This window comes from Phragmites australis, chromosome 20, assembly GCF_958298935.1.
Source record: "Phragmites australis chromosome 20, lpPhrAust1.1, whole genome shotgun sequence".
Classification (NCBI taxonomy): domain Eukaryota; kingdom Viridiplantae; phylum Streptophyta; class Magnoliopsida; order Poales; family Poaceae; genus Phragmites; species Phragmites australis.
Window position 1 is genome coordinate 5,745,137 of NC_084940.1, and position 25,920 is coordinate 5,771,056.

Genomic DNA, 25,920 nt, shown 5'->3' on the forward strand with positions numbered 1-25,920 from the left:
TCAAGAAACCGCTTCCTGATGGGAGGTTAAACATACAGAGAGAGAAAAAGATGTAAGTGGGAGGAAATCATGGGAGAGAGAAATATTAACTCCCACCTGACCCGAGAGAATTTTGGTTCTCCATGCGTGACCCTTCGAATTTCAAAATGGGTGAACTCTGCGACAATTGGGATATCGCGCCAGCCCTAGAAATTGGAAAGCTAAAGGTTCCCTACGACCTTTCTCCAATTTCTCCCAACCTCCACGCCTTCGCACCTAGAGCCCCTTGTTTATGTCATCGTTCTTGCTTCTGTTGCCCCCTCCGTCGTATTTTAATGGCATCATGCATGGGTAAAGAGCAAGACTTTCCCAAGTCCAATTGTAACACGGCGAGAATGAAGCAGATGTGTGACAACCATCAGCTCCCTCATCGCCTGTCTTCAGGGTACCGTCCTAGGGAGGATGTCCCTGCTCCTCGTGAGGGAGAAATTGTGATGTTCGTCTCCTTCTTCTTGGTCGATCTCGTTCCTTCCTTTTTTGAGTTCTTCACCACCGTCATTTCCTTCTACGATATCTATCGCCTCTATCTCAACCTCAATTACATCATCATGTTGAGCGTCTTTGCTCATATGTGCGAGAATTTTATTGGGGTCGAGTCGTGCTTTGACCTCTTTAGGTTCTTCTACACACCAGATTACAGACCGGGCCAGCCACCGGGAACTATAGATTTTACATTCACGATAACATCGCAGGCTCCTACCTCGAGATGGGCCTTAAGTCATCATGGTCGGGCTAGAGAGAGGAATAGTTCTATCTTACGACAGAAGATTTCTTGGACAACATTCGCATTTCGAGCCTACCAACGCAGACCACCGAGCACTGGGGGAGTGCTCCAACGGCAACTTCAGAGTTGCTGGTTCTTGTGGCACGGGTTAAGTGGCTTGCGGATGCCGGGCTGCCGAGGTCGGATGTTGTCTGTGACTACATCAAGCATCGGTTGTGCCCCTTGGGAAGGAGAGCACATATGGCATACAAGTTGCCCGGGAGAGCTCCACGGGTAATATCGCAGTTGCTTCCTAAGATTTTTTTTGTTTTAGCCATGTGTCATCTTAAGTATCCCCCTCTTACCTAGATATCCTTGACGAGGACATCGATTCACGAGTTAAATTCCTAATGGTGGCTGCCCCAACGAAGGGTGGCCCTCCATGTGATGCTCATCCGCTATGTGATCTCCCTTCGTCGGAGAGGGCTCAAACCAAATTGATATGTTTAGCATTTTCTTGGAACTTTTACCTCCAAGCCTTTAGTCGCCCGGTACCCGCCCGACCACTCCATCGCCCAGTACCACTTTGGTTGGTAGTCAACCTGGTTGCGGTGACTATCAGGCTGCCCAGAGCCAGATATCGACCACAGGTTGAGGTCCTGTGTGCGGTGCCAGTCAGCAGAGGGTTGACCAACCTTGCCCTGACTAGACTCGCTTTGACCATGTCCATACCGATCAGGTCCACACCGGTCAGACCCACCCCGGCCAGGCCTGTACTAACCAGGTTTGCCCCGACCAGAGCCGCCCTGACCAAACTTGCTCCGACCAAGCTATTGTCCAAGGCTCTGTGTTAGCGAAGAAGAGAGCAGTGGAGGGCTATGCTTTCATAGAAGTGTCCAAACGCGCCTGTGGGACACTGATCACAGGCGGTTTCACAAGGACAAGGCTCGTGCTCACCCCTCCGCCCCACGGTAAGCTTCTTGGTTAGTCTTAGGTGTTCTAATTTATATTTTCTCTCTTGACTATGTATTTTGTTGTCGTTGTAGGTCCTTAAATCCCCGACAGACCCCAATAGCAACTCCTCCGGTGCCTCAGCAAGGTGCTCCAACCCCCCAATCTCCAATAGCTCCAATGCCAGGAGCACTGGTCGTGACTTTCATGCTTGTAGAGCCGGTCGTGGAGCCCACTCCAGCCTCCGACCTACTTTCCTTTGTCACCAGCCTTTCCGCCTCCATCCGAAGACTGATCACAGAGAAGGAGGTGGTGGACAGCAAGTGCGTCGAGCTAGAGAGGCTGGTGACCGAAGAGAATGAGACGAGGCGCTTACTTCAGCAAGAAAATGCCTAGCTTCAACAGGAAAATATTGCACTCATTGCTAAATGTTCTCAGCTCAAGGAAGGTGATTAAAGACACGCGGTATTCTTGAGGAAGCCTTTAAGGCGATTCGGCGTCCCCTGAGAAGCATCAAACTGGACGCCCTCAACCTGAAGGACGATAGGGCTACTCAGGGCTGGGCCTACCCCATCCACGTCCTGTCAGATAGGTTTGACCAGCTCCTGGGCATCCTGGCGGTGAGTACCTCGGAGGACGTGACGACAGTGGCGTACATTCTCAAGTGCTACCGTTGTCGCTACCCTAACTTCAACCTTGAGACCGTCCAAGAAGGGGTCATGACCACTGGTCCCGTAGCCATAGAGAGGCTAGAGGTGGAGTGCTATGGGTCGGTGGATTTCGTAGGGTCTATCTTCTAGGTGGAGACTGTCGAGGAGGTCGTCGAAGAAGAGTAAACCTCAAACTATAATTTTGGCTTGCATTATGTATGAATGAAGCTTTTGATTTCTCTTATGAGCTTGTCACTGCTATGGTCGTAGAGACCAAGAATTGACCACCCATCCTGCTTGCTCACCGACCATGCCTGTTGATAGCACCGACAACCAGCATAGTTTGGAAGTGGTAGTCGAGTGCAAGCTTAGTTTTGCAGTCGAACGAGAGATCCTGCAAAGCGATCTTTGAGGTGCGTCGGCCCTACAGAATTAAACCATATGTAGTCCTTGGCTAGTCTAGTGAGCCTCGACCAATTGACTCCTGCGTGGTTTGCGACCTATTTCCTCGACCAGCTTGTCGGAAGGAGTTGTTGGCGGTGAAGAGAGACTTGGAGCAAGTGATGAGGGAGGAAGACCAACAACGAACATATTTTTTATGATCGTCTTAGTCATGCATTCACCTCCTTTGACTCACTGGTCTAGGCCGCCGGCATTCAGATCCACCCCACTCCTGGAGACACCATAACTGGTCATGTTGATTGGTTTGGTGGCCTTCGAGGAGGCGGATGCCGTTGAGCAAAAGCTGCGTAGGAACATCAGCGACCACTTGTTTGCGACCTCATTCCACGATGCCTGCCTTGCTTTTTCTTGTGTCAGCGGGCACTTCTCCACCCTAGACCTTGATCCGGCGATCTTTGAAGGCTTCGTCTGCGGCTGGAAGACCACGGAGGAGCTTCGTGACTTTACAGGGTCATTTTATTTTGCTGCTCAGTCTTTGCTTCTTCCGTCCGGTTTGACCTGAAGAAGGACATCTTCAAATCCTAGGGATACTGAGTAAAAACCATTAGAAACAACCCCCGGGCATTACCCGAGCGGTTATTTTGTAAATATAGGACCTAATTTTATGTAAACTTTCCTTGTGTCCCTGGGGTGAGCAAGTTCTAAGTGCACGTTACATTTAGGGGGGGGGGGACTAAAACATTCCGTGCTGCACGCTAGTTAGGTCATTGGCACATAGGACAACCCTTGGCGTGATAAGCCCTTTAGTGGTGACCAGCGCTCGACCTTGGTTAGAGCTTGTGGCCTCGCGGTTGTTACTCCCTAGCCACCCATTTCCTTGAAATTGTGCGAGTGGCAGCTAGAATCCCCACTAAAATAGTTTGGTACTCACCACATGAACGAATAGGCAAAGTAACTAGCAGCATGGAAAAATAGGAACAAAATCAGGAACAGAAGACTACATAATCTAAAATGCTATAAAGCCCTTGACCGTCTGATTCGCAAAAAAGTTGCTGACTAGGCGGTCAAACCTCCAAAACAAAAAAATTACAAGTCGGTGGGAGACTATTCCTTTTCGGGAAATCTTGTAAAATAGAGAGTCTGATTTTTTTTAATTGGAAAAACTTACAAGCAATGTTCCATGCTCGTCCGAAAGATTCTACAAAATAGAAAAACAGGCCCGTCTTCGAACATTCCTAGACATATAACTTGCACAACTGGGCTATGTTCCAAGAATTATACAATTCATGACCGTCCTCTATGGCTAACTTGACCGCACTAGGCCAGGTGACACCAACCACCTTGTAGGGTCCCTCCTACTTAGGGGAAAGTTTATTATGGCATGCCTTATTCTGGGCCTACCTAAGGACAAGGCCGTTTACGGCCGGTGTCCATTCCCGCACCCTTTGGTTGTGGTAGTGTCTGAGGCTTTTCTGATATCAGGCTACTCAAATTAGAGAACTATCGCAGAACTCTTCGATCAGGTTTATATCGTCATCTCGTCGTGCCACCTGGTTGTCGTTCGAGTAGTTAGTCCCTCGAGGAGACTGAAGGGTAATTTCGGAGGCGAGCATTGCTTTCATGCCAAAGACCAGGAAGAAAGAGATTTCAGATGTGGCCCTGCTGGGAGTTATTCTCATTGACTAGAGTACTATGGGTAGTTCGTTCATCCAGTGTCTTAAATAGCTCTTAAGCCAATCAAAGACCTTTATCTTGATCCACTGCAGTATCATCCCATTTACCCTTTCAACCTATCTGTTGCTTTAGGGATGTGCCACTGACGCATAGAAAATTTTGATCCCGATCTTTTCACAGTAGTCCCAGAAAGAACAACTGGTGAACTGAGCTTGTTGTCCGTAATTAAATGGTTTGGACTGCCCAACCGCACTACCAACTCTCGTTTGAACTTGATCACAGCGGTGGCGGTGATCTTCCTGACAGGCTTGACCTCGATCTACTTAGTGAATTTGTCGATTATCACGATCAGGAATTCAAAATTTCATGGGCTTTAAGGAACGATCCAGCGATATCGAGCCACTAGACAGCGAAAAGCCAAGAGAGTGGTATGATTTGCAGTGCTTGAGCTGGTAGATTGGTATGTCAGCCATGGTATTGACATGACTCACACTATTTCACCAGCTCACGAGCATCCTGGAGGGTCATGGGCTAATAGAATCCTTACCTAAACATTTTTCTGACCAGAGTGCAGTACAAAGCATGGCTGCCACATATGTCTCCGTGGATATCAAAGAGCATTGTGCTCCCCTTTTTTTTGAGTGATGCATTTCAATTAAAGACCATTGCTCCCTCGATGGTAAAGGCATCCCTCTTCCAACGAGTATCTGCGGGCTTGTCGTGTGACCCTTCCTACTGACGCATCATCTTCAGGGACCGCTCGATTCTTAAGGTATTCCAAGATATGATCCATCCAGGTTGTACCCAAATCAAGAAGGGCGAGCACATGATGGCCACCCGAGGTCGATGACATCGAAGGAGTCGTTGCCTCCAAAGGTGTTACCTCTGGTGCTCTGTTTTCAAGCGGATCATCCCTTTCACACGCGATTGTGGGGTAGCGATGGATGGTCATGTGAGTTTTTCTTCAAAGACTCTGATCGGGACAGTTTCACGAGAAGAAGCTAGACGGGCCAGCTCATCAGTTAGAAAGTTGTCCTTGCGAGGGACAGGCCTGACCTCAAAACCGATAAAGCGTCGCTTTAGTCTTCTCACTTCCACGAGGTATACTGTCATTATCGGCTTAGAGCACTGAAATTCCTTTTGCACTTGGTTTATAACCCGTAGTGAGTCCCCTATTGCTAACAGGTGTTTTATCCCAAGTGTGGAGGTTACTCGCATTTCGAACAAGAGGTCCTTGTATTCTGCAATATTGTTATTGGTCAGAAAATCCATAATTGAACTATGTACCTAAGGATGTCATCGATTGGTGATGTCAATACCACTCTAGTCCCCACTTCCTTTGACATGAACGATCCATCAAAGTACATGGTTGAGTGCTCATTGTCTCTGGTCCATGTTCCTGTTGGGCTTAAATGATGACCACTCGGCCACAAAATCGGCCAACGTCTCGGACTTGATAGCCGTTCGGGAAACAAATTGAATATCGAACTCCTCGAGCTCTACCGCCCACTTTGTCGTTCTTCCTGCAACATCCCTATTGTGAAGTATTTCTCTAATAGGAAGCGAGGAGATTATCTTGATTTTGTGGGTCTGGAAGTAGTATCTGAGCTTGCGAGAGGCCATCAGTATGGTATATAGCAGCTTCTGAGCCTGTGGGTATCGAGTTTTTGCATCATGTAGGACCTCACTGACGTAGGATACTAGTCGTTGAAATCCTTCTCATTCAACTACCAGGACCACGCTCGTGACCTGTGGGGTAGCTGCAACATGGAGTAAGAGCTCCTCATCTAGTCGAGGAGCAACCAGTACAGGAGGGGAAGAGAGGTACCTTTTGAGTTCATGGAAAGTTGTCTCTGATTCTGTCATCCACAAGAAGTGGTCGCTTTTCTTTAGGAGCTTGAAGAGCGACAACCCCTTCTCTCCCAGCCTTGAGATGAACATACTCAAAGTCACCGCACATCCTGTTAGCTTTTGGACTTCCTTTAACCTGGTTGGAGATTTATCTGGTCGATGACTCTAATATTGTCAGGGTTTGCCTCTATTCCTCAACTGGATATGAGAAACCCAAGCAATTTCCCAGATGGGACTCCAAACATGCACTTCTCCAGGTTTAATTTTATGCGGTTCTTTCGAAGGTTGTCGAACGTTTCCTAAAGGTCCCCAACTAGGTCATCTTTGGTTCTACTTTTCACGACCACATCATCAACATATGCCTCGACATTTCTACCGAGCTGTGATCAGAGAACGAGCTGAATGCAATGTTGGTAAGTAGCAACGGTATTTTTCAGACCAAAAGGTATTTTTACATAACAAAAGACCCTAAAGGGTGTTACAAAAACAGTGAAGATGACGCACATCCTCCACTTACCATTATGTTTTTAGACCATGACTGGGTTAACCAGCAATTTCGGATACTGTACCTCATGGATGAAGCCTATTTCCAGGAGTTTGCTGAACTCCTCTCGATGTGCTTCCTTCCGGTTGGTGGCGAACGAACGCGCCTTCTGCTTTATTGGTCGCGCGTCTGTTCGCATTAACAACTTGTGCTCAATCACGTCCCTAGGGACTCCGGTAATATCAGATGGACTCCATGAAAAGACATCCACTTTTGCCCAGAGGAGAGTGATGAGCACGAGTTCTAATTTGGGGTCCAGGCCGGCCTCTATCTGGACCGTACTGGATGGATCGATGTCATTTAGGCAAATTACCTTGAGCCGATCATCTGGGCTAGCGACGACATGGACTTTTATCGGGCGACCACTAGGCCTGGCGTCCTCGGGCTATGACTCGGGAGTCAACTCTAACATGTTGAGGCTCCTCTTGTCGCAGTGTATGGCCATCTTCGTGTTGCCAAAAACAATGATGGCCCCCGTCGGACTAGGGATCTTGATTGCCTGGTATGCATAGTGGGCAACGACCATGAAATGGACCATCGCGGATCGCCCTAGGATCACGTTATAAGTGGTCCCGAATTCCGTTACATCGAACAGGACCCTTTCGGTCCTATAGTTATTCGGAGAACCGAAGGAGACAGACAGCTCGATTTGCCCTAATAGTTTGGCCGAGGAGCAAGGGGTAATTCCGAAAAAAGGAGGAGACAACCTCAACGCACTCCTTGGAATCTGCAGGGCATCTGTCGCGTCAGCGGAGAGGAGGTTGATCGAGCTCCCTCCATCGACCAGTATGCGACCCAATCGTATGTTCTATACCGTGAGTTCGACCACAATGGGGTAGCAACCAAGGCGCTTAACGTACACTGGGTGGTCCTCCTAGCTGAAGAAGAGGGGTACCTCCAACCACTTCAAACGAGGGCATAGGCCCGACGCGGTATCCCACACCCTACAGACCACCGACTTATACTCCCTATTTAAGGAATATGTTGCGGTGCCTACGAAGATGTGGTGGACCACGTGGTCAGCCTGATAGAACCCTAGCACTGACTGGTCGGGGTGGCCCCATCCTCGCCATCGTTGTCGCACCTAGGGTTGCGCTCCCAAAGCTCCTTGTCAATGATGCCCCGCATGACCTTGCACTCGGTCAAATTGTGAGCGTCTGTTCGATGGATTGGGTAGTAGCCTTTGCCCTTATTCCCATCCTTTTTCTCAAAACGTCAGCATAGTTGGCCAGTCTGCTCATCCGCCATGACCTCAGGCAGTCCTGCCTTACGCTTGTTCTTCTTTTTCTCCTTCCGGCTGACCACTTTGAAAGAGGCGGGTCGGTCGGAGGTAGGCTGCAGCTTCGTGCTGCTCTGGCGCTCTCTAGCCTCAGCGACCTGTGTGCATTTATTTGCGAGCTTGAAGAGTTCGATGGTGCTCTAGACTTGCTTGGTGGTCAGCTTTTCGACCATCTTCGGGTCTCTGACCCCTCCTCTAGACGGTGATGACCATGGATTTATCCATGATCTTTGGAATGGTATTTCAGCGTTCAGTGAAATACCGAATGAATTCTCGCAGTGACTCATCCTATCATTTTGTAATTTGGTACAGGTCATCCTCGACCCCCTGGTCAGTATAGGTCCCTTGGAAGTTGGAGACAAACTGGTCACACAAGTCCTCCCTTGAGTGGACTAACCAGCGGGGAGGTTTATAAGCTAAGACAGGGCTGAGCCGGTCAACACGGTTGAGAAATAGTTCATCATGACCTTTTTATTGTCACTCGCGGCTTGCACCATGGTGGTGTAGATCTGTAGGAATTCCTCCGGGTTAGAAGAGTCGTCATAATTTTCGGCTAGGACCGGTCGGAACTTGTTCGGCCAGCGCACCTCTCACAACTGGGTTGATAAGGCGTTGCACCTTGTCCTGTAATGGGGAGCCACTGGCTAATGGGAGGGCGCACATGCTCAGGGAGAAAGACGACGGTAATGAGGTCCTGGCAATGGGATGAAGGAATCCGACTCCTCTCTACGGGGGGAGGCGAGCGGTAGGGCCACTTGCCCTTCTCCTGCCCTCGCCAGGCGCGATCCTCCTACTCTCGGTTGGCCCTCTAGCTTTGGATCACACTGTGGAAGTCATGTTGGCGAAGAGAGTCACGCAAGTTAGGGGTTTGGCTATCCCAATGTGATGAGGTTCTCATAGTACCCCCCCCCCCCTCATTACAGTGGGGCCACATGATTTTGTCCTACCACGAGGTCTGCTGTGATTCCTAGCGACCATGAGTGTGATTTTTGCCACCTTGACTTGGCATCATGCGGTTTCTGCCAGGAGAGCGAGGTCACGTAGCCATGGTGCCACCGACAAACCCTCTGGTATTGCCACAGGCGAGTGACTATAAAGCATTTGTACGTACCACAGGTTTTGTGTGGACGTCATGGCCTCTAAGTCAAGCTGCTGACCACGGAGCGGTGAAATATCACGAGGGAGGGAGCCTCCGACATTTGCGTGACGTGAATGCCTAGGCGATGATGCCCTCAAGGACTGCTCCCTCGACAAGCGCTCCTCTCGGTGGCGTTGTAGTTGTAGGGACTGTATGAGAGTGCCTCCTTGTCTGGCACTGGACGGGTTTTCCTCTGGGAGTATGGTCTGGGTTACCGATGGTGCTCGAGGGATGAGAAACTATGCTATTCCCCGTTGCATGGGTGGCCATGCAGACTTCTCATTGGGTTACAGAGTCCTCGGACTCTGCTTTAGCATCCTAAGCTTAGAGCACATCAGACTCGTCTGGGTCATATCTCATGATGAACACCTCACGACGTCTAGGGTCTTCGGAACGGGACTTAGCGGTCGTCATGGATCCGGCCATAGGTAGCCCAATCAAGTTATCGACACTTACCAAAACACAAAAACGCGCCCCTACCTGGCGCGTCAACTGTCGAGGGTTAATCCTTGATAATGTGTCCAGGGTATACCGGTCGACAGGAGCGTGATCACGTTTCCTACGACTATGTGTGATAAACTCAAGAACACAAATGGTTATCTGGTTCAGGTCTCCTTTGAGATAACAGTTCTATGTCCTATGTATTTTCTTACGATAGGGATCAACTATATACAGAAAAGAGTTCTATCCTTTATAAGTCTAGTATTCCCTCCTTTATATAATAGGAGGAGGAACATATATACAAACAGTACATGCTAGAACTATAGCAGTCTCATTCCTGCCGAAAACCCATACTATAAGGTCATCATTATAGAGAGTGGGCATGCTCAGATCTTGCACGTCCTGTCCCATCAGCTACATGTCGTCACGTCTACTTGCGAGACCATTGCCCCCGCCTGCAGGGCCGTCCCGTAGCATTAATTGCTATGGGACGGGCCACTGCACCACTACGTTGGTCACGACTTCGCTCACTTGAGTGGATAACATTAAATGAGATTAGACTGATTAGGTGAATACCTGTTCCACGACTAGCAGGGCTGATCGTGGGGTTTCCTTGCACGATCAGGGGACTGATCGTGCAAGCTCTACCAGACATGCATGCAGAAGTCAGGTTTTGATAATTTTCTAATACCAGCGAGTCTTTACTGGTGTAGGCCCATAGAACAGAGTACCCATATTCTTTACATCGATACTCTTAATTCATCTACAGTCTAGATTCTAAATTTTTTAAAACTAGATATAACCAGTTTAAAAAATACAGGATGTGGATCCCTACCAAACGAGGCCTAACATCGAGATCATTGTCGTCGTCTTTAATCACGGGCACAACTCGGCAGTTCAGGATTTAATTAGCACGGCACGATGAACTGTTAGATGGCAGCCGAATTTTTTACACTGAAAGCATCGCAATCGACAGGAAGAAGTAGGAGTAAAGCTCACACCTTTCACCTTGGTCCACACATGATCATCTAACAGAACGAGCGCACCGATGCGGCAGAGTGATTCGCCCGTGCTCGGGATCACGCCAGCAAACATCGCAGCCCCAACGATCAGTGTGTCTGCAGAATCACAGTTGTACAACTCGCAGTAACATATGATATCCTCCTTTTTCTATATCGGATCACATAAATACACCTGCATAATGTTGCTACTCTACTCATGTCGTGTCAGGGCCGGTTTCAGTTCGGGTATTATTGAGTTGGGTTGGGCATTGCGCTGATTCGAACACTCGATTCAGGAAAGCTGAATTCATGAAATCCATTGATGGCACTGAAAGCGCTGGCTCGGCTCCAAAAACTCGGCCGGCCAGCCTCTCGGCAACCCACGCATGCAAACAAAGGTTTATCCTCGATTGGAACCGCCGGATCGATCTATCATTTGAGCAGAAGCTGTAGAAACCAACACGATCAGATAGCAGGCACGACACGATAATCGCTTCAGCAGCGGCCACACTGACACAACTCACAAGCGGCCGATCGGTGGACTATACTAATAGCTCGTCCGGCGAGCCCGTGACTGAATATTTTTATGGCGCGGCTCCACGAAAGCTGTAACTTTGCGAGAGTACAGGGTGTGCAGGCTCCCGGCATCGCTGCGCCGTGTATGCCAGTTCCTTGCCTTTGCCACAAAGCCAGCGGCCGGCACGCTCGGCCGATGGTGCTGGATCGTTTCTGGCCACTAAATTATTGATTGGCGAGCGGCGCCCCACTCACCGGGACAGATCGTTATGGGAGCTAGATTAGGGGTGCTGGACCGCCTAGATGAAGCATCAGCATTGTACATGTGGAGGAGGAGCAGAGCACACGAGCGTGCTAAATACTCAGCTGAGGAGTGTACGCATGGCGTTGAAATCTGAGTAACTCAATGTAAGCAGCGCACGCTTTCCAAACTACTCGTTAGGTTGTCGAACGGGGTTTCATCACGGGTGAAGTGAAACGCGGAAGGTAGGCAGGTAGCTAGACTCGTCCAGAAAGAGAACACATGCAGACACTCGCAAGAAGTACCATGGTGGTGTGTGTGAACATATCGGTCGGGTCGATGCATTGATTAGCTTAAAACCCATGCTGTGGATGCACGAGTTCAAGAATCCGTTGCCGCCTTGCAGAGCTGAAACGATTAAAGGCGTGTGAACCTTCAGTTTTTTTTAATAACCTGAATCTTTATACTGAAAAAGCAGTGGGGTCTGGAAAACCCTTTCCAGTCCGTCAAAAAGGGCGAGTTCCGTTGGCAAATCTAGAGCAGAAATCGCGCCATTAACAGCGGAGCATCAGTAACCTTTTTTTGGCGGGTGAGAACTGTGAATCGCGCGGGCACATGCCCTGCACGGTACGATCCAGCGGGAGAGAAGTTAAAGGCCGGGCCGGCGCTAAAGCGGTCGAAAGCCCACCACCACCACGATCCGCGCCACGAAAACAGTTTGGTGCGCCCAGCCCTGTCGGCTGCCTCCGCGCATAAAACCAGTCCCATCCCGTGGCAGAGCCCCCGAGACGCTAGGCGCAGACAGGCAGTTCACTCGCTCTGTTCCGCACTCCGCACACTGCCACTCTCCGCTCTGCCTCCGCCCATGGCCGCGCGGATCTTGCTCCCGCTGCTCTTCTTCCTCCTCGGCTCGCATCGCGGCGCCGGGGAGCCGGCGGCTGCTGCGAGGCGGCAGCTGCAGATGCGGCGCGCCGGGGACCCCAACTCGCAGGTCAAGTTCGACTTCTCGCCGTTCTTGATCGAGTACAAGAGCGGCCGCGTGAAGCGGCTCATGGGCACCGAAGTGGTGGCCGCGTCGGCCGATGCGCTCACGGGCGTCACCTCCAGGGACGTCACCATCGACCCGGCCACCGGCGTCTCCGCGCGGCTCTACCTCCCGAGCTTCCGCACTAGCTCCAGGGTCCCCGTGCTCGTCTACTTCCACGGCGGCGCGTTCGTGGTCGAGTCGGCGTTCGAGCCCATCTACCACTCCTACCTCAACACGCTGGCCGCCAGGGCTGGCGTTGTGGCCGTGTCGGTGAACTACCGCCTCGCGCCGGAGCACCCGCTCCCGGCGGCCTACGACGACTCGTGGGCGGCGCTCAAGTGGGTGCTCGCGAACGCGGCGGGGTCGGACCCGTGGCTCTCCCAGTACGGGGACCTCTCCCGCCTCTTCCTCGCCGGCGACAGCGCGGGCGGCAACATCGCGCACAACCTGGCATTGAGCGCCGGGGAGGAAGGCCTGGACGGCGGCGCGAAAATCAAGGGCGTGGCGCTGCTGGACCCGTACTTCCAGGGCCGCAGCCCCGTGGGCGCCGACGCCATGGACCCGGCCTACCTCCAGTCGGCGGCGCGCACCTGGAGCTTCATCTGCGCGGGGAGGTACCCGATCAACCACCCGTACGCGGACCCGCTCGTCCTGCCGGCCTCCTCGTGGCAGCGGTTCGGCGCCTCCCGCGTGCTGGTCACCGTGTCGGAGCTTGACCGCCTGAGCCCGTGGCAGCGCGCGTACTACGCCGCGCTCCGGGGCAGCGGCTGGCCCGGGCAGGCCGAGCTGTACGAGACCCCCGGCGAGGGCCACGTCTACTTCCTCACCAAGCTCGGCACGCCGCAGGCGCTCGCCGAGATGGCCAAGCTCGTCGCCTTCATTAACCGCGACTAGGAACTGGATCGAGCAGCTGCTGCGGCGACCAGTAATTGCAGTACCGCAACAACATAAATATACTACAGTACCTAGTGAGGGCGAGAGGTGATTAGTTACTTTTTTGTTCCTGATTACCAGTCGATCGATTACTATATACACGCTGGTTCCTCCCTAGCAACCGTCCGGATAGAGAAGGGGACCGCTGCTTGTTTGTCTCGCGTTCATTGACTAGAGTCCACAGCCAGTAGTTGCTCGTTGGCTGGCCGCCGCTGCGTGTAGTGTTACAGTACCATATGATTCTATAGCGTCACTCTACTGCCTACCCATTGCATTGTGTAAACTTTTTGTACTACTGCTGCTGCTATATCTATAGATGGTGGTGTTTTTTCGGAGTGGTTTCTATGCCGGCGACCTCGTCGGAGAATGTGTCTCTCTCTCTCGCCTTCGTATTCCCTTTTCTCTCATCGGGGTGTGCAGGAGAAATAGATGCCGAATGTCCACACTCACATGGGATGTTTTGATCAGCGGCACGCTTCGTTACTTTCGAGCTTGCACGAATATGCTCCCCCTGCTTGCTTTCCTGGGTTGAAACATGTTTCGGACGGCCAAGCTGCCGCCCTCGCTAACAGACGTGGAAATCAGCAGCGGGTTAGCGTCACTTTTTTCTCCTTCGTTGATGTCTCGAAAATGTACGCCGGTGACTGCGGCGGGGGGTTTGGCGGTTCCGCCGACGGGACATGGGCTTTTGTTTTGTCCCGTGACCCCGACCAGAACCAAAGCTGCCGCGCGCGCCGTGCCCCTGCACTGCGTGGACTGGAGTGGTAGCGTCCGCGAGCACGGCGGCGCGCTCCTGCAATCTCTCCGTCTCGTCGCCGTCTTCACTGTGCAGTAGCTTGGCAGCTAGGAGGAGTGATCGCAACGCGACGGGCAGGGCCGGATACGGCACAGCTTTTACTCTGGGGAGCCATGCGATCACGTGGCGTGTCCAGTGGGCCCGCCCCGCCCCATCTCGGCATGCCTCGCGGTCTCACCTCAGCGCGCATGTCAGAGCGTATTTTCTTCGTTTTTGATGGCCTCGGCGCTCGGGCGCGACGGTTTGGGCTTGTTTACTGAGATTCTGACGCGACGGGGAAAATACGGGTGAGCCGTCAGCAGAGCAGCAAAGGGTGACACGCGTTCTCCCCTAGCATGTTTTTAGAGTGGGGTTAGAGATGCTCAACTGTTTCTCCGAGCGAGTTTTATTTAATCGAAATTCTCCTAGCGAGTTAGGCAACTGCTATGGCATGGCTGATGGCTCTTCAGTCTTCACGCTGTGGAACTAGACTAAACTATCTCTTACTATATTCTCTTCATTTTATTCTCTTTCTAATTTTCTTTCACGTTTCTATAATTTTTATTATTTCTTATCTTTAATAACTTATTTTTGAAGGAATATGTGAAGAAAAAAGAGAGAATAGCGGGTGAATGAAATGGGAAAGAGAATCTTTTGTAAAGAAAATCGTGAAGTAAAGTCGTTAAAACGCTAAAGAGAGTGAGAATCCTTTCTCGAATGAAACAGGACTCACAAAGGGAAGTTGTTAGAGATTGTCTAACAAGAGAGGGGATGTTGGGTTTTTTTGTTAGACTACATGTCAGGAGACTAATTTAGGAGTCCAAAATCTGTCATTGTTTTAGCCATCCAGTGGAAGCCGAATGAACCAGATCTACCTTGCCCCTCCATATTAGAGATCCCATCGTCAACATACCTCAATCTTCGCTTCCTCTGCTCTATGTATCTTTGCCCACCTCAATGCCTCTGACACCGATGAAGTCCAACAAACTCTCCTCTCTCATAGCACATATTTTCCATTCTATTGCCACCCTTTTGCCCTACCTTCTTCTTCATCTCCTGCTTTGGTGCCCCAACGTTGCCCCGCTCCTTTGTTTCTCATGGCTCCATCTGTTAGGTCCATTCCCGCCACGAATTCCCTCTATAAGCATTCCAATGAGTCGCTCCCACCACCAGCTCTACCCAACGGCCCATCCTCTATTACCGTGACAGGCTTCGCCTGCCACCACGATGAGGTGGGTGATCGCTCTGGCCATCCCTCTCGAGCTCCAAGTGCCAAAAGATCCCCCCAAATTCCAAACTCTAACCCCATCCCAAAAGCCCTAACTCTAAACCTTGCTTGCGTTCATGGAGTTCGCGAAGATGCAGGATTCCAACACAAATCTCGTCGCCGATCATAAGGTGAGTGATTCAACGGATTTTCCCTCAAGAAATATGATGAAAGACATCTAGCAAAACTATTTTTTTAATGTGGGGAAACCCAATTTTTCAATACTGATATAACAGAAACCATGTTTAATTACCTGCTACAATCACAAGATAGGTGATTTAAGTAGAAATTTTTTAGATCGAGAAATGGAAATAAAAGATGTTGTATCTACCACCATGAAACAAGACAAAAGCCTGATCGGCAACGGAAAACAAGCACCACTGATGAGATGTAATGAAATGGCTCAGGAACAAAACAGACTTTAGCTTTCGTCGGCAGGTTGTGTGCTAAAATTCGGAGGCACGAGTGGGAGTTCAGGCCGATACGGTTATTCCGTGTTGTTCCTGTTGGGCTTTTCCATCGGGCTCTGACTGGGCTTTCAAATGGCATATGGCCCAGCTTTTTTTGGCCTTTTATGTGGCAACACGTATTTCTGAACGTAATCAGTGTTCCTTTTACGAGAAGTGGAACGAGTACAAGGGCTGGTGTCCGAAAATTCTTTTCCGCGTGCCTGCGCTCGGAGCGAACGATTGTTGTGCGAGGCTCATATAAATTTTTTTAAAAAGTTTTTCTCAAAAGTTCCGAACTAATTTATTTCGTGCAAACTTTTTCTCAAAATTATTTAAGCCAAAGTGCAAACTTTTTAAAAAAAGAAAACATAGGAAGAAAAGAAGTTTTCGAAAAAGAAAAGAGCCAGCGACTATCAGAAGATGCGCCAGGACACCTGCTCGCGCGTGCAGCACGCACCAATTGTTGTATCTTGATGGACGGTCAGCAATTTTGCTGACGTTGCGATGTTAAACTGTTAATTTAGAATGCAGGCAGCCTATGGTTATTACATTATTTTCTAGGTTGAGCTGAAGAGAGACACTTAAACATCACCGCTGACTTACATAGAATTGGCTCACGTGTCACTGATAACTCATGTGTCACCGCTGACACATGAGTTCGGTTAAAGGACGGTTGACTACCACACAATTTCTCAAGCACTGAACTGTTGTGACACGCACAAATCAAATCGCCAAATCCGAGATCGAAACGTACACAGGCAGCTCAATTGTTCTATGGCTCTAGTGCTTCTCTCTCTCTCTCTCTCTCTCTCTCTCTGCGCCAATGCGCGCGCACCGCTCAGTGCTCGGGACTCAGGAGCCGGCGACGAACTCTACGACGCGGTCCATGAGCTCCCTGGCCTTTGCGCACTCCGACTTCTCCAGGAAGAACACGTGCCCCACCCCCTCTGACTCGAGCCACGCCGCGCTGCCGCGCCATGCGCTCGCGCCCACCGCTGCGTAGTAGGCGCGGTCCCTCGCCGCCGCCCAGTCCTTCTCGCCGGAGCACACGAGCATCCGCTCACACCGGAGGTTCTCCAGCCCCGGCGCGCCCCGCGCCATCGGGTTCATCCTCGGGTCGTCCGCACCGCCCGCCGCGTCCGGGCACGCGAACTCCCAGATCATGGTCATCTCCTTGGCCTTTGCCGCCTCCTCGCCCTCGACGAGAGTGTTCCCTCCGAACCAAGGGTGCAGGAGTATCGCGCCTTCGATTCTTGGCGCCGGATCGGAGGACGCCAGCCTGATGAGGACGTTGTGCACCATATTGCCGCCGGCGCTGTCGCCGGCGAGGAAGAGGCGGGCGACGTCCCCGTACTCGGCGAGCCACTCGTCCTGCGCCGCCGCGGCCCACAGGAGCGCGGCCCAGGCGTCGTCGTAGGCGGCGGGGACCGGGTGCTCGGGCGCGAGGCGGTACTCGACGGAGACGGCGAGGACGCCGGCCGCGGCGGCGAGGGACGCGACGTAGCCGTGGTACAGCGGGGAGACGGCGGACTCGATCAGGAAGGCGCCGCCGTGGAAGAAGATGAGGACGGGGAGCTTCTTGGAGGAGTTGGAATGGCGCGCGCCGAGGTCAGGGAGGAAGAGACGCGCGGAGAGGCCGGTGCTGGTGTCGAGGACGACGTCCTTGGAAGTGACGCCGGTGGCCGGGTCGAGGCCGGCGGGCGTGCGCGCTGGGCGGTGGAGGCGGTCCATCTTGCCGCTCCGGTAGATGCGGAAGGCATCGCAGGCGATTTGTACCTCGTCAGCGTGGGTCTCCATGGCTGTGGCCGATGAAGGTGTGTTTCTTCACTGAACTTGTGGTGGCAAGCTGCACCTCCACTATTATCTCTTCTCTGTATATTAACGAGCTAATCGGCCCCATCACGTGCCGAAAACAGCGACATTATTTCAGATCCAAATCGGCCAGAATCACTTCAGATCTCGGATCCAAAGCAGCACGATTTAATCATTTTCAGAGCAAGAGATACATTAGTGATTGCATGGCCACCAAATTGCCATTGCCTATAACCCCTGCAGCAGTCAGTTTTTGACAACTGAGACAGCTCAAGCATGCTCATAATTTCAGAGGTTAACCAACTGGACACACTCATCACACATCAGTGAACTTTGATTGTACACGATTTGACTAGATAAAGCACTGAACAATGCACTTCTGCCTTATTCTTCCATCCATTATGCAATAACGACAACAGTTACAACGGCAGTACAAAAATTCAGTTTCGCAATAACTTCGGCAGCTCAACTCAACAATTAGTAGTGTCCGATGGCACCCCCCTTCAACATCTCTATTGAATTTATTCTGAACTGAAATTGACAACAATTTATTGCTTACAAATCAGAGTACAAATTAAAATTTACGGCGAGTTGTGAATCGCAGTTACAAACCAGAATTTACAGGTTGGATTTTGAGCCACAATATACAAATCGCAGCTCTTCGCAATTAACTTTGAAGCAACAATTTACTCAAAGTTCAATGAAAATAAAATGACAGTGGAGTCGTCAGAACAACCAAAATCGCAGGACATGTTGCTATGCTCCAAGCTATGGCCGAGCTCGAGATCAGAATGCTCTCGCACAGCACCCCACCACTCCCCTTTCCAGACTGCCCTTGTAAACACTCCCAAACCCTCCTTGAAGTTCCTCGTCACGGCTGCAAGCTGGCGGAAGGTGAGTGTCTGTGCGGAGATGACATTGCCGCTGGCGTCCTGGACAACAAAAAGCTCCTTCTTTACGCCGGCATTGCCTTTCGCCCATGCCTTGTCGGCCCCTGCAAAAAGGCATTGTTCGCATCATCATCCGGATCAAGACAGGTCATGATGAAGCAAGCCAAGATCCTAATCATCATGAAAAAAACAAGAACCCTACTTCTAATCCAATTTGTTATCATCATGTAGACCTGCCGAACTTGCCATGCAAGTTTATTCGTGAAAGATCTCAAGGAACCTCTAAATCACACACTGCTCCTGTCATTTTCCCCAATCACATCCACATCCACATCCACGAGGATCAGGAAGTCCATTGTAACCAACTAAAGTGAGTAACTTAACAACCACGAAGAGACCAACGCCACCAGAGCATTAATAAAAGCCTCGCATGGATCCGATCCGAATAACAAACCAAGATACCGATCCGACATAAAGACGCGAGCAGCACGCACCTGTGGGGATCCTCTCGATGCGGCATCACTGCTGACGCCTCCTACCTGCTGCCGACACCGACGGCAACGGACGAGGACACGGCTGTCCAGCAGCCGGCAACGCCATTGCCGCCACCCTTGGCGCTGTAGTAGTTGAACCCCTCCTCGCGCCTTGAGCCAAAGCACAGGAAGCAGCCCAACGTAGGGGCGGGGAGACACCACCACCACCAATCAGTCACCACAGCGCCGCATCAAGAAGCCACAATCCCACGAATCCAGATCATCTGACTTCACGGTGCTCCACCATGAGTTGGATCTGAGATGGACATGATTCGATGCTACAGGGTGCTCACCGTGAGCCGTTGGAGCGGGGACCAACATGATTCAATGCTACAGTGATGCTATAGTAATTATGTGGACACCACATTTGCTACCGTACCTTGTCCACGGTTTCGTTAATCTCATGACCGCTGCAAAATACTGTTTACCCCTCACAAATTATTGTTACCTTTGATTTCAACAGGGTGAAATCAGAGAATCTCATTCCCACACCGACTAACTGTGAAGCTTCCCATCATGATGGGTTGGAGGAAGATAATAAGACGGTGCGGATCGTGGAGGTGGTTGAGGGAGCAGAGGAGAAGAGGGGTAGAGGCCTAAGTCCCTACCTAACCTGACTCGGTTGGTGCGGTTTATTTTTTTTAATTGACATCAGGGTGAGACGGGGCGGGGTGGGGGTGATCAAGGTCTGTTCCGCTTCGCTTTGCCTTGGAATATATGTTACATACACGCTTAGTTGGTTTATTAAGAAGTTTATTATCCTTCTGTAATGAAATTTTTAGTAAATTAATGTATATAAATAATTATTGTCATGTTATGTTAGGTCTTGTAAATTTTAGATGTATTTTTTTTATTTGTATGTTGTAGTAGTTATTATCTTCTAATTAAAATTACTCTAAGTTTTTAACAATTTTAAACGGGGCGAGATAGAGCAGGTCGTGTCAAAATCGGGGTTCTATGGCGTGGACGAGGTAAGACCATCTCCAGCAGCTATCTTAAATTTTCATCCTCAAAAATACTATTACAGCATCATCTATCACTATTACAGCATCATCTATCACTATTACAACATCCCTTATTTTTTCATCTCCAGCAGCTACCCCATTTCCTATCTTCTACTCCTCTTTTTCTCTCTAGGCCCGCCTGTCAGCCTCTATAAACAGTGTTGCTACAGTACCCGACGCCATCCAGGCCCACTGGCAGTCCTGCGAGCAGTATTGCTACAGTACTGCCGAGTGTCCACACTCACATGGGATGTTTTGGTCAGCTGCACGCTTCGTTACTTTCGAGCTTGCACGAATATGCTCCCCGTGCTTGCTTTCCTGGGTTGAAACATGTTTCGAACGGCCAAGCTGCCGCCCTCGCTAACAGACGTGGAAATCAGCAGCGGGTTAGCGTCACTTTTTTCTCCCTCGATGTCTCGGAAATGTACGCCGATGACTGCGGCCGAGGATTTGGTGGTTCCGACGACGGGACATGTGCTTTTGTTTTGTCCCGTGACCCCGACCAGAACCAAAGCTGCCGCGCGCGCCGTGCCCCTGACGCGACGGGCAGGGCCGGATACGGCACAGCTTTTACTCTGGGGAGCATTGCGATCACGTGGCGTGCCCAGTGGGCCCGCCCCGCCCCGCCCCGCCCCATCTCGGCATGCCTCGCGGTCTCACCTCAGCGCGCATGTGAGAGCGTCTTCTCTTCGTTTTTGATGGCCTCGGCGCTCGGGCGCGACGGTTTGGGTTCGTTTACCGAGATCCTGTCATCCTGACGAGACGGGTGAGCCGTCAGCAGAACAGCAACAGGTGACACGTCTTCTTCCCCAGCTTGTTTTTAGAGGGGGGTGTCAGACACCCTCAACTGTTTCTCCAAGCGGCGAGTTATGCAGTTGTTATAGCATGGCTCTTCAGTCTTCAACTGCACTGTGGAACGAGACTAGAGCGGATGTTGGATTTTTGGTAAGACTACTTGTTTGGCGATTCATTTAGGAGCCAAAAATCTATTGTTTTTTTTAGCCGGCCGATTGAACCAGATTTATTTGTCTCTCCCTGCTAGAGATCTCATTGTTAACTTATGGCAGTCCTCGCCTTCTCTTCTTCACGCATCGCCACCGACCTCCTCGCCTTTGACATTGACAAAGCCCGATAGCCTCTGCTCCTTGTAGTGAATCTGTTCCCTTTGTTGCCACCCTTTTGCCCTACCTTCATCATCATCTCCGGCCTTGATGCCTCTGCGTCACCCTCCTTTGTTTCTTGCGACTCCAGCGGCTGGGTCCGCACTCGCCACCTACTCCCTCTCAAAGCACTCCAATGAGTCATCCCTACTACCAGCTTCACCCAACCAACTATCATCTATCACCACAACCAGCATCACCTACCACCACGGCCAGGTTGGTGACTGTCCTGGCCATCCATCTACAGATCTAAGTGCCAAAGATGCAGAATTCCAACATAAATCTCATCGCTGATCGTGATGTGAGTAATTCGACGGATCCCCCACTCAAAGAAATATGATGACAGACATGTAACAAAATTATTTTTTAGGCGGGGAAACCCAAATTTCCGGTACTGATATTACATAAACCATTTTGGTTACCTGCTACAGTTACAAGATAGGTGATTTAAGTAGAAAGTTTCGAGAGCGAGAAATGGAAATAAAAGATGTTGTATCTACCACCATGAAACAAGACAAAAGCCTGATCGGCAACGGAAAACAAGCACGGCAGATGAGATGAATTAATGAAACGGCTCAAGAACAAAACATACCTCTCGCCAAATCCGAGATCAAAACGTACACAGGCAGCTCAATTGTTCTATGGCGCTAGTGCGCTCTCTCTCTCTCTCTCTCTCTCTCTCTCTCTCTCTCTCTCTCTCTCTCTCTCTCTCTCTTTGCGCCAATGCGCGCGCACTGCTCAGTGCTCAAGCTGTCAGGCCTTAGGAGTCAGGAGCTAGCGACGAACGCAACGACACGGCCCATGAGCTCCCTGGCCTTCGCGCACTCCGACTTCTCCAGGAAGAACACGTGCCTTACCCCCTCGGACTCGAGCCACGCCGCGCTGCCGCTCCATGCGCTCGCGCCCACCGCTGCGTAGTAGGCGCGGTCCCTTGCCGCCGCCCAGTCCTTCTTGCCGGAACACACGAGCATCCGCTCGCACCGGAGGTTCTCCAGCCCAGGCGCGCCCCGCGCCATCAGGTTCATCCTCGGGTCGTCCGCGCCGCCCGCCGCGTCTGGGCACGCGAACTCCCAGATCATGGTCATCTCCTTGCCCTTTGCCGCCTCCTCGCCCTCAACGAGAGTATTCCCCCTGAACAAAGGGTGCTGGAGTATCGCGCCTTCGATTCTTGGTGCCGAATCGGAGGACGCCAGCTTGATGAGGACGTTGCGCACCATGGTTCCGCCGGCGAGGAAGAAGCGGGCGACGTCCCCATGCTCGGCGAGCCACTCGTTTTACGCCGAAGCGGCCCACAACGGTCCAAGCGTCTTCATAGGCGGCGGGGACCGGGTGCTCGATCGCGAGGCGGTACTTGACGGAGACGGTGAGGACGCCAGCCGCGGCGGCGAGGGACGCGACGTAGCTGTGGTACAGCGGGGAGACGGCAGACTCGATCAAGAAGGGGCCGCCGTGGAAGAAGACGAGGACTAGGAGCCTCTTGGAGAAGTTGGAGTGGCACGCGCCGAGGTCAGGGAGGAAGAGACACGCGGAGAGGCCGGTGCTGGTGTCGATGTCGGAGGGTGAGCTCCTCGAGCAGGGATCCAGAGGGATCCCCTTTGAGATTCGGCCGGGGGGGTGATTCTGAATCTGTTTTGCGGGTGAAATAAATGAGTGTAAATGCGATGCAGGTGGTGCGGAATGATCGGATACAGAAGGTAGTAAATGCTCGAGGAATTTTTAGACAGGTTCGGGCCGCACTGAGCGTAACACCCTACTCCTATGTGTATGCTATAAATGCTCTAAGAATGTCTCTCAGAGATGTTGCTGGTTACAAGAATATTTGTCTAGTCTAGAGCCTCGGGCTTCTTATTCTTCAGTGATCTGAACTTCTGTGCTTGTACTGAACCTCGGTCTTCTTCCTCGGCTTGCTCTCCTCCGCCTCCTTTTCTATCTCCTTTTTTCCTTCTCCTCCTTGTCTGTGTCCTCTTCACTGGGGAGCTCGCCCCGCCTTAAATACTCGCCGGGCGGTAGCGTGCCCAGAAGGGAGGGCGTGAGGTCCGAGGCGCCATAAATGGAAAGAAACCATCATGGACTGCTGCATGAAGTGACGGGGAGGGTTGAAAACGCGCCCCCCGCCTGATCTTGTTCGTCATCATGCTGTTCTGCAACGGGCGCCGCGAGAGGGCCCACCGGGCAGCCACTGAACAGTCCGGCGTGCCCGCTCGGTCTTGTATACCTGACACAGCAGGGCGGCAGGTGGGGCACCTTGGGCTTCGCGATGCTATCCCGAGCCGCGCCGGATGTCCCGCGATGGGACCCGCGCATTAAATGTCCCCACACCCCTGCCAGAATGTGGCAGGGACTGTTAGGAAGCGTGGGAGGAGCAGTTGGAGGTGATAGGCCACGCGCCCTCTTAAATGTGGCATCGGGCCTTTCACCAGCTGACACCTCACCGCTGGGCCCCTGTGGGGGCTACCGGGAAGGGACTTCTCAAGCCCTCGGGGAACCGAGTGCTCGAGGGTCACTGTTCTCAGCCCTGAGCTCTCTCTCCCGGATATGTCCTCTCTTGGTCCTCGGGGAACCGAGTGCTCGGGGGCCATTGTTCACGGCCCCGAGCACTCTCTCCAAGAATCTGACTGGTCGGGTCCTCGGGGAACCGAGTGCTCGGGGGCCATTGCTCGTGACCCCGAGCACTCTCTTCCGGAACTGACTTCCTTGGGGTCTTCGGGGGACTTGAGTGCTCGGGGGCTACTGTTGGCAGCCTCGACACTTTCTTCCTGGCACTTGTTCTCTTCGGATCATCAGGGAACTCGGGTACTCGGGGACCACTATTCATAGCCCCAAGCACTTTCTCTCGGGACTTAGTCTTCTCGTACCTCGGGGAGGCAAACCCCTAAGGGAGGACGCCACGTGACAACTTGCTGATCTGGCCTAGGGACTCGGGAACCCCTGGTTCCTGTGTCACCGACAGTCGAGGACGACGTCCTTGGAAGTGACGCCGGTGACCGGGTCGAGGCCGGCGGGCATGCGCGCTGGGCGGTGGAGGCGGTCCATCTTGCCGCTCCGGTAGATGCGGAAGGCGTCGCAGGTGATTAGTACCTCATCAGCGTGGGTCTCCATGGCTGTGGCCGATGAAGGTGTGTTTCTTCACTGAACTTGTGGTGATAAGCTGCACCTCCACTCTTCTCTCTTCTCTATGTATATCAACGTACTAATCGAGTAATCGGCCTCATCACGTGCCGAAAACAGCAAGATTATTTCAGATCCAAATCGGCCAGAATCACTTCAGATTTCGGATCTAAAGCAGCGCGGGCTCAATTTGAAATGCCAATTTGTAGTTATTATTTAAGCATTTTCAGAGCAACAGATACATTAGTGATTGCATGGCCACGAAATTACCATTACATATAACCTGCTGCAGCAGTCAGTTTTTGGCAACTGAGACAGCTCAAGCATGCTCATAATTTCAGAGATTAACCAACTGGACGCACTCACCACACATTAGTGAACTTTGATTGTACACTCATATGCACAGGGGCGGAGCTAGAGTAAAAAAGAGAGGCGTACCACTTTATCGTACGTATATCGGTTTATATACTTGTCAAGTAAGATTATAATACCAAACAGTATTGCAAACGGGAATTTTTAACATCACTAATTCAACATAAAAGATAGCAATGTACAACCAGAAAGAAATAGCAATAAAATTGCTTATGTAATAAAAAGAAGGTAATGCCAAAATCACAAACAAAAGGTGACATGCATTGTAAAAATACATCACCCAACCTCAAAATCCTTCTTAAAAAAAAAGATAGAACGACTTAATTTTCAACTAAGTAATTATAGAATGATTCAGTGCAAATAAGCATTGTGTAGCTCAAGGTTGTCGTATCAATTAGGAAATGCACAACACGCAAGCAAGTCAAATATATTATAATTTTGGTTAGGTTGCCTACACCTAATATACGATTTTGGCAGTTGGTCAAAACTTATACGACTCGAATCAACATGTATACGATTCGGGTACAAGTTTAAAGCATCAATTATTTTCTCTTCCTCTAACATATTTTTATCTCTTCTTCTAATTTTATGCATTTTGTAATTAAATGGTACTAACCTCAAAAAAACTAAAGAGGCTAATTTTTAATCAAAGTTTATCATGATAAAATATTGTAGCGAGGCTAGTCACGCTATTAGTATAGGTCACCTTGCTAGTTTTCGCAAAAAAAATATATTAGTCTTGTGGTTGGTCACCTTGCTAGTTTTCATAGTAATTATTTTTGAATCATAGTAATTAATTACCGCAAAATTCACCTTGCTACTTTTTTGAATGTACTAATCCAACATTTTGAGCATATTATTTCAATATTTTCATAAGAAATGTTGAACCAACTCGTTAAAATAAACATAGAAAAAATGTTGAACCAGAAGAAACATATAATTAATAAATTGTGAATTAATACTATGATTCAAAAATAAAGAAGAATAGGTAGGTAAATTATTTAAATTTTAGATGATTTTATTAGATGAGCAAAAAATACTAGAAATAGGTGACTCGGGACCCAAATAGTGTTTTATATACTAGATATTAACCAACATTAATTCGATCGTTATAAGAACAGAAAATATTATTAATACTAGTGGGCCCACCATCTCACCTG

General features: G+C 50.6%; 2 protein-coding genes and 1 pseudogene across 2 annotated transcripts; 1 reads left to right on the forward strand and 2 right to left on the reverse strand.

Moving 5' to 3' along the window:
- The first annotated feature begins 12,112 nt into the window (after positions 1 to 12,112).
- On the forward strand, positions 12,113 to 13,725 carry LOC133901143 (probable carboxylesterase 2). Its single transcript, XM_062342408.1, has one exon. The coding sequence runs from the start codon at positions 12,296 to 12,298 to the stop codon at positions 13,349 to 13,351; it is 1,056 nt and encodes a 351-aa protein (XP_062198392.1). The 5' UTR covers positions 12,113 to 12,295; the 3' UTR covers positions 13,352 to 13,725.
- A 2,950-nt stretch (positions 13,726 to 16,675) lies between these two features.
- On the reverse strand, positions 16,676 to 18,087 carry LOC133902546 (tuliposide A-converting enzyme b1, amyloplastic-like). Its single transcript, XM_062344160.1, has one exon. The coding sequence runs from the start codon at positions 17,676 to 17,678 to the stop codon at positions 16,734 to 16,736; it is 945 nt and encodes a 314-aa protein (XP_062200144.1). The 5' UTR covers positions 17,679 to 18,087; the 3' UTR covers positions 16,676 to 16,733.
- Positions 18,088 to 22,047: 3,960 nt separating this feature from the next.
- LOC133902516 (tuliposide A-converting enzyme b1, amyloplastic-like) lies at positions 22,048 to 24,409 on the reverse strand (annotated as a pseudogene).
- Positions 24,410 to 25,920: the final 1,511 nt, after the last annotated feature.

What these genes read in the sequence shown, in the direction of transcription:
- LOC133901143 (XM_062342408.1), top strand. Translation starts at nt 12,296, where the DNA reads ATGGCCGCGCGGATCTTGCTCCCGCTGCTCTTCTTCCTCCTCGGCTCG.
- LOC133902546 (XM_062344160.1), bottom strand. Translation starts at nt 17,678, where the DNA reads ATGGAGACCCACGCTGACGAGGTACAAATCGCCTGCGATGCCTTCCGC.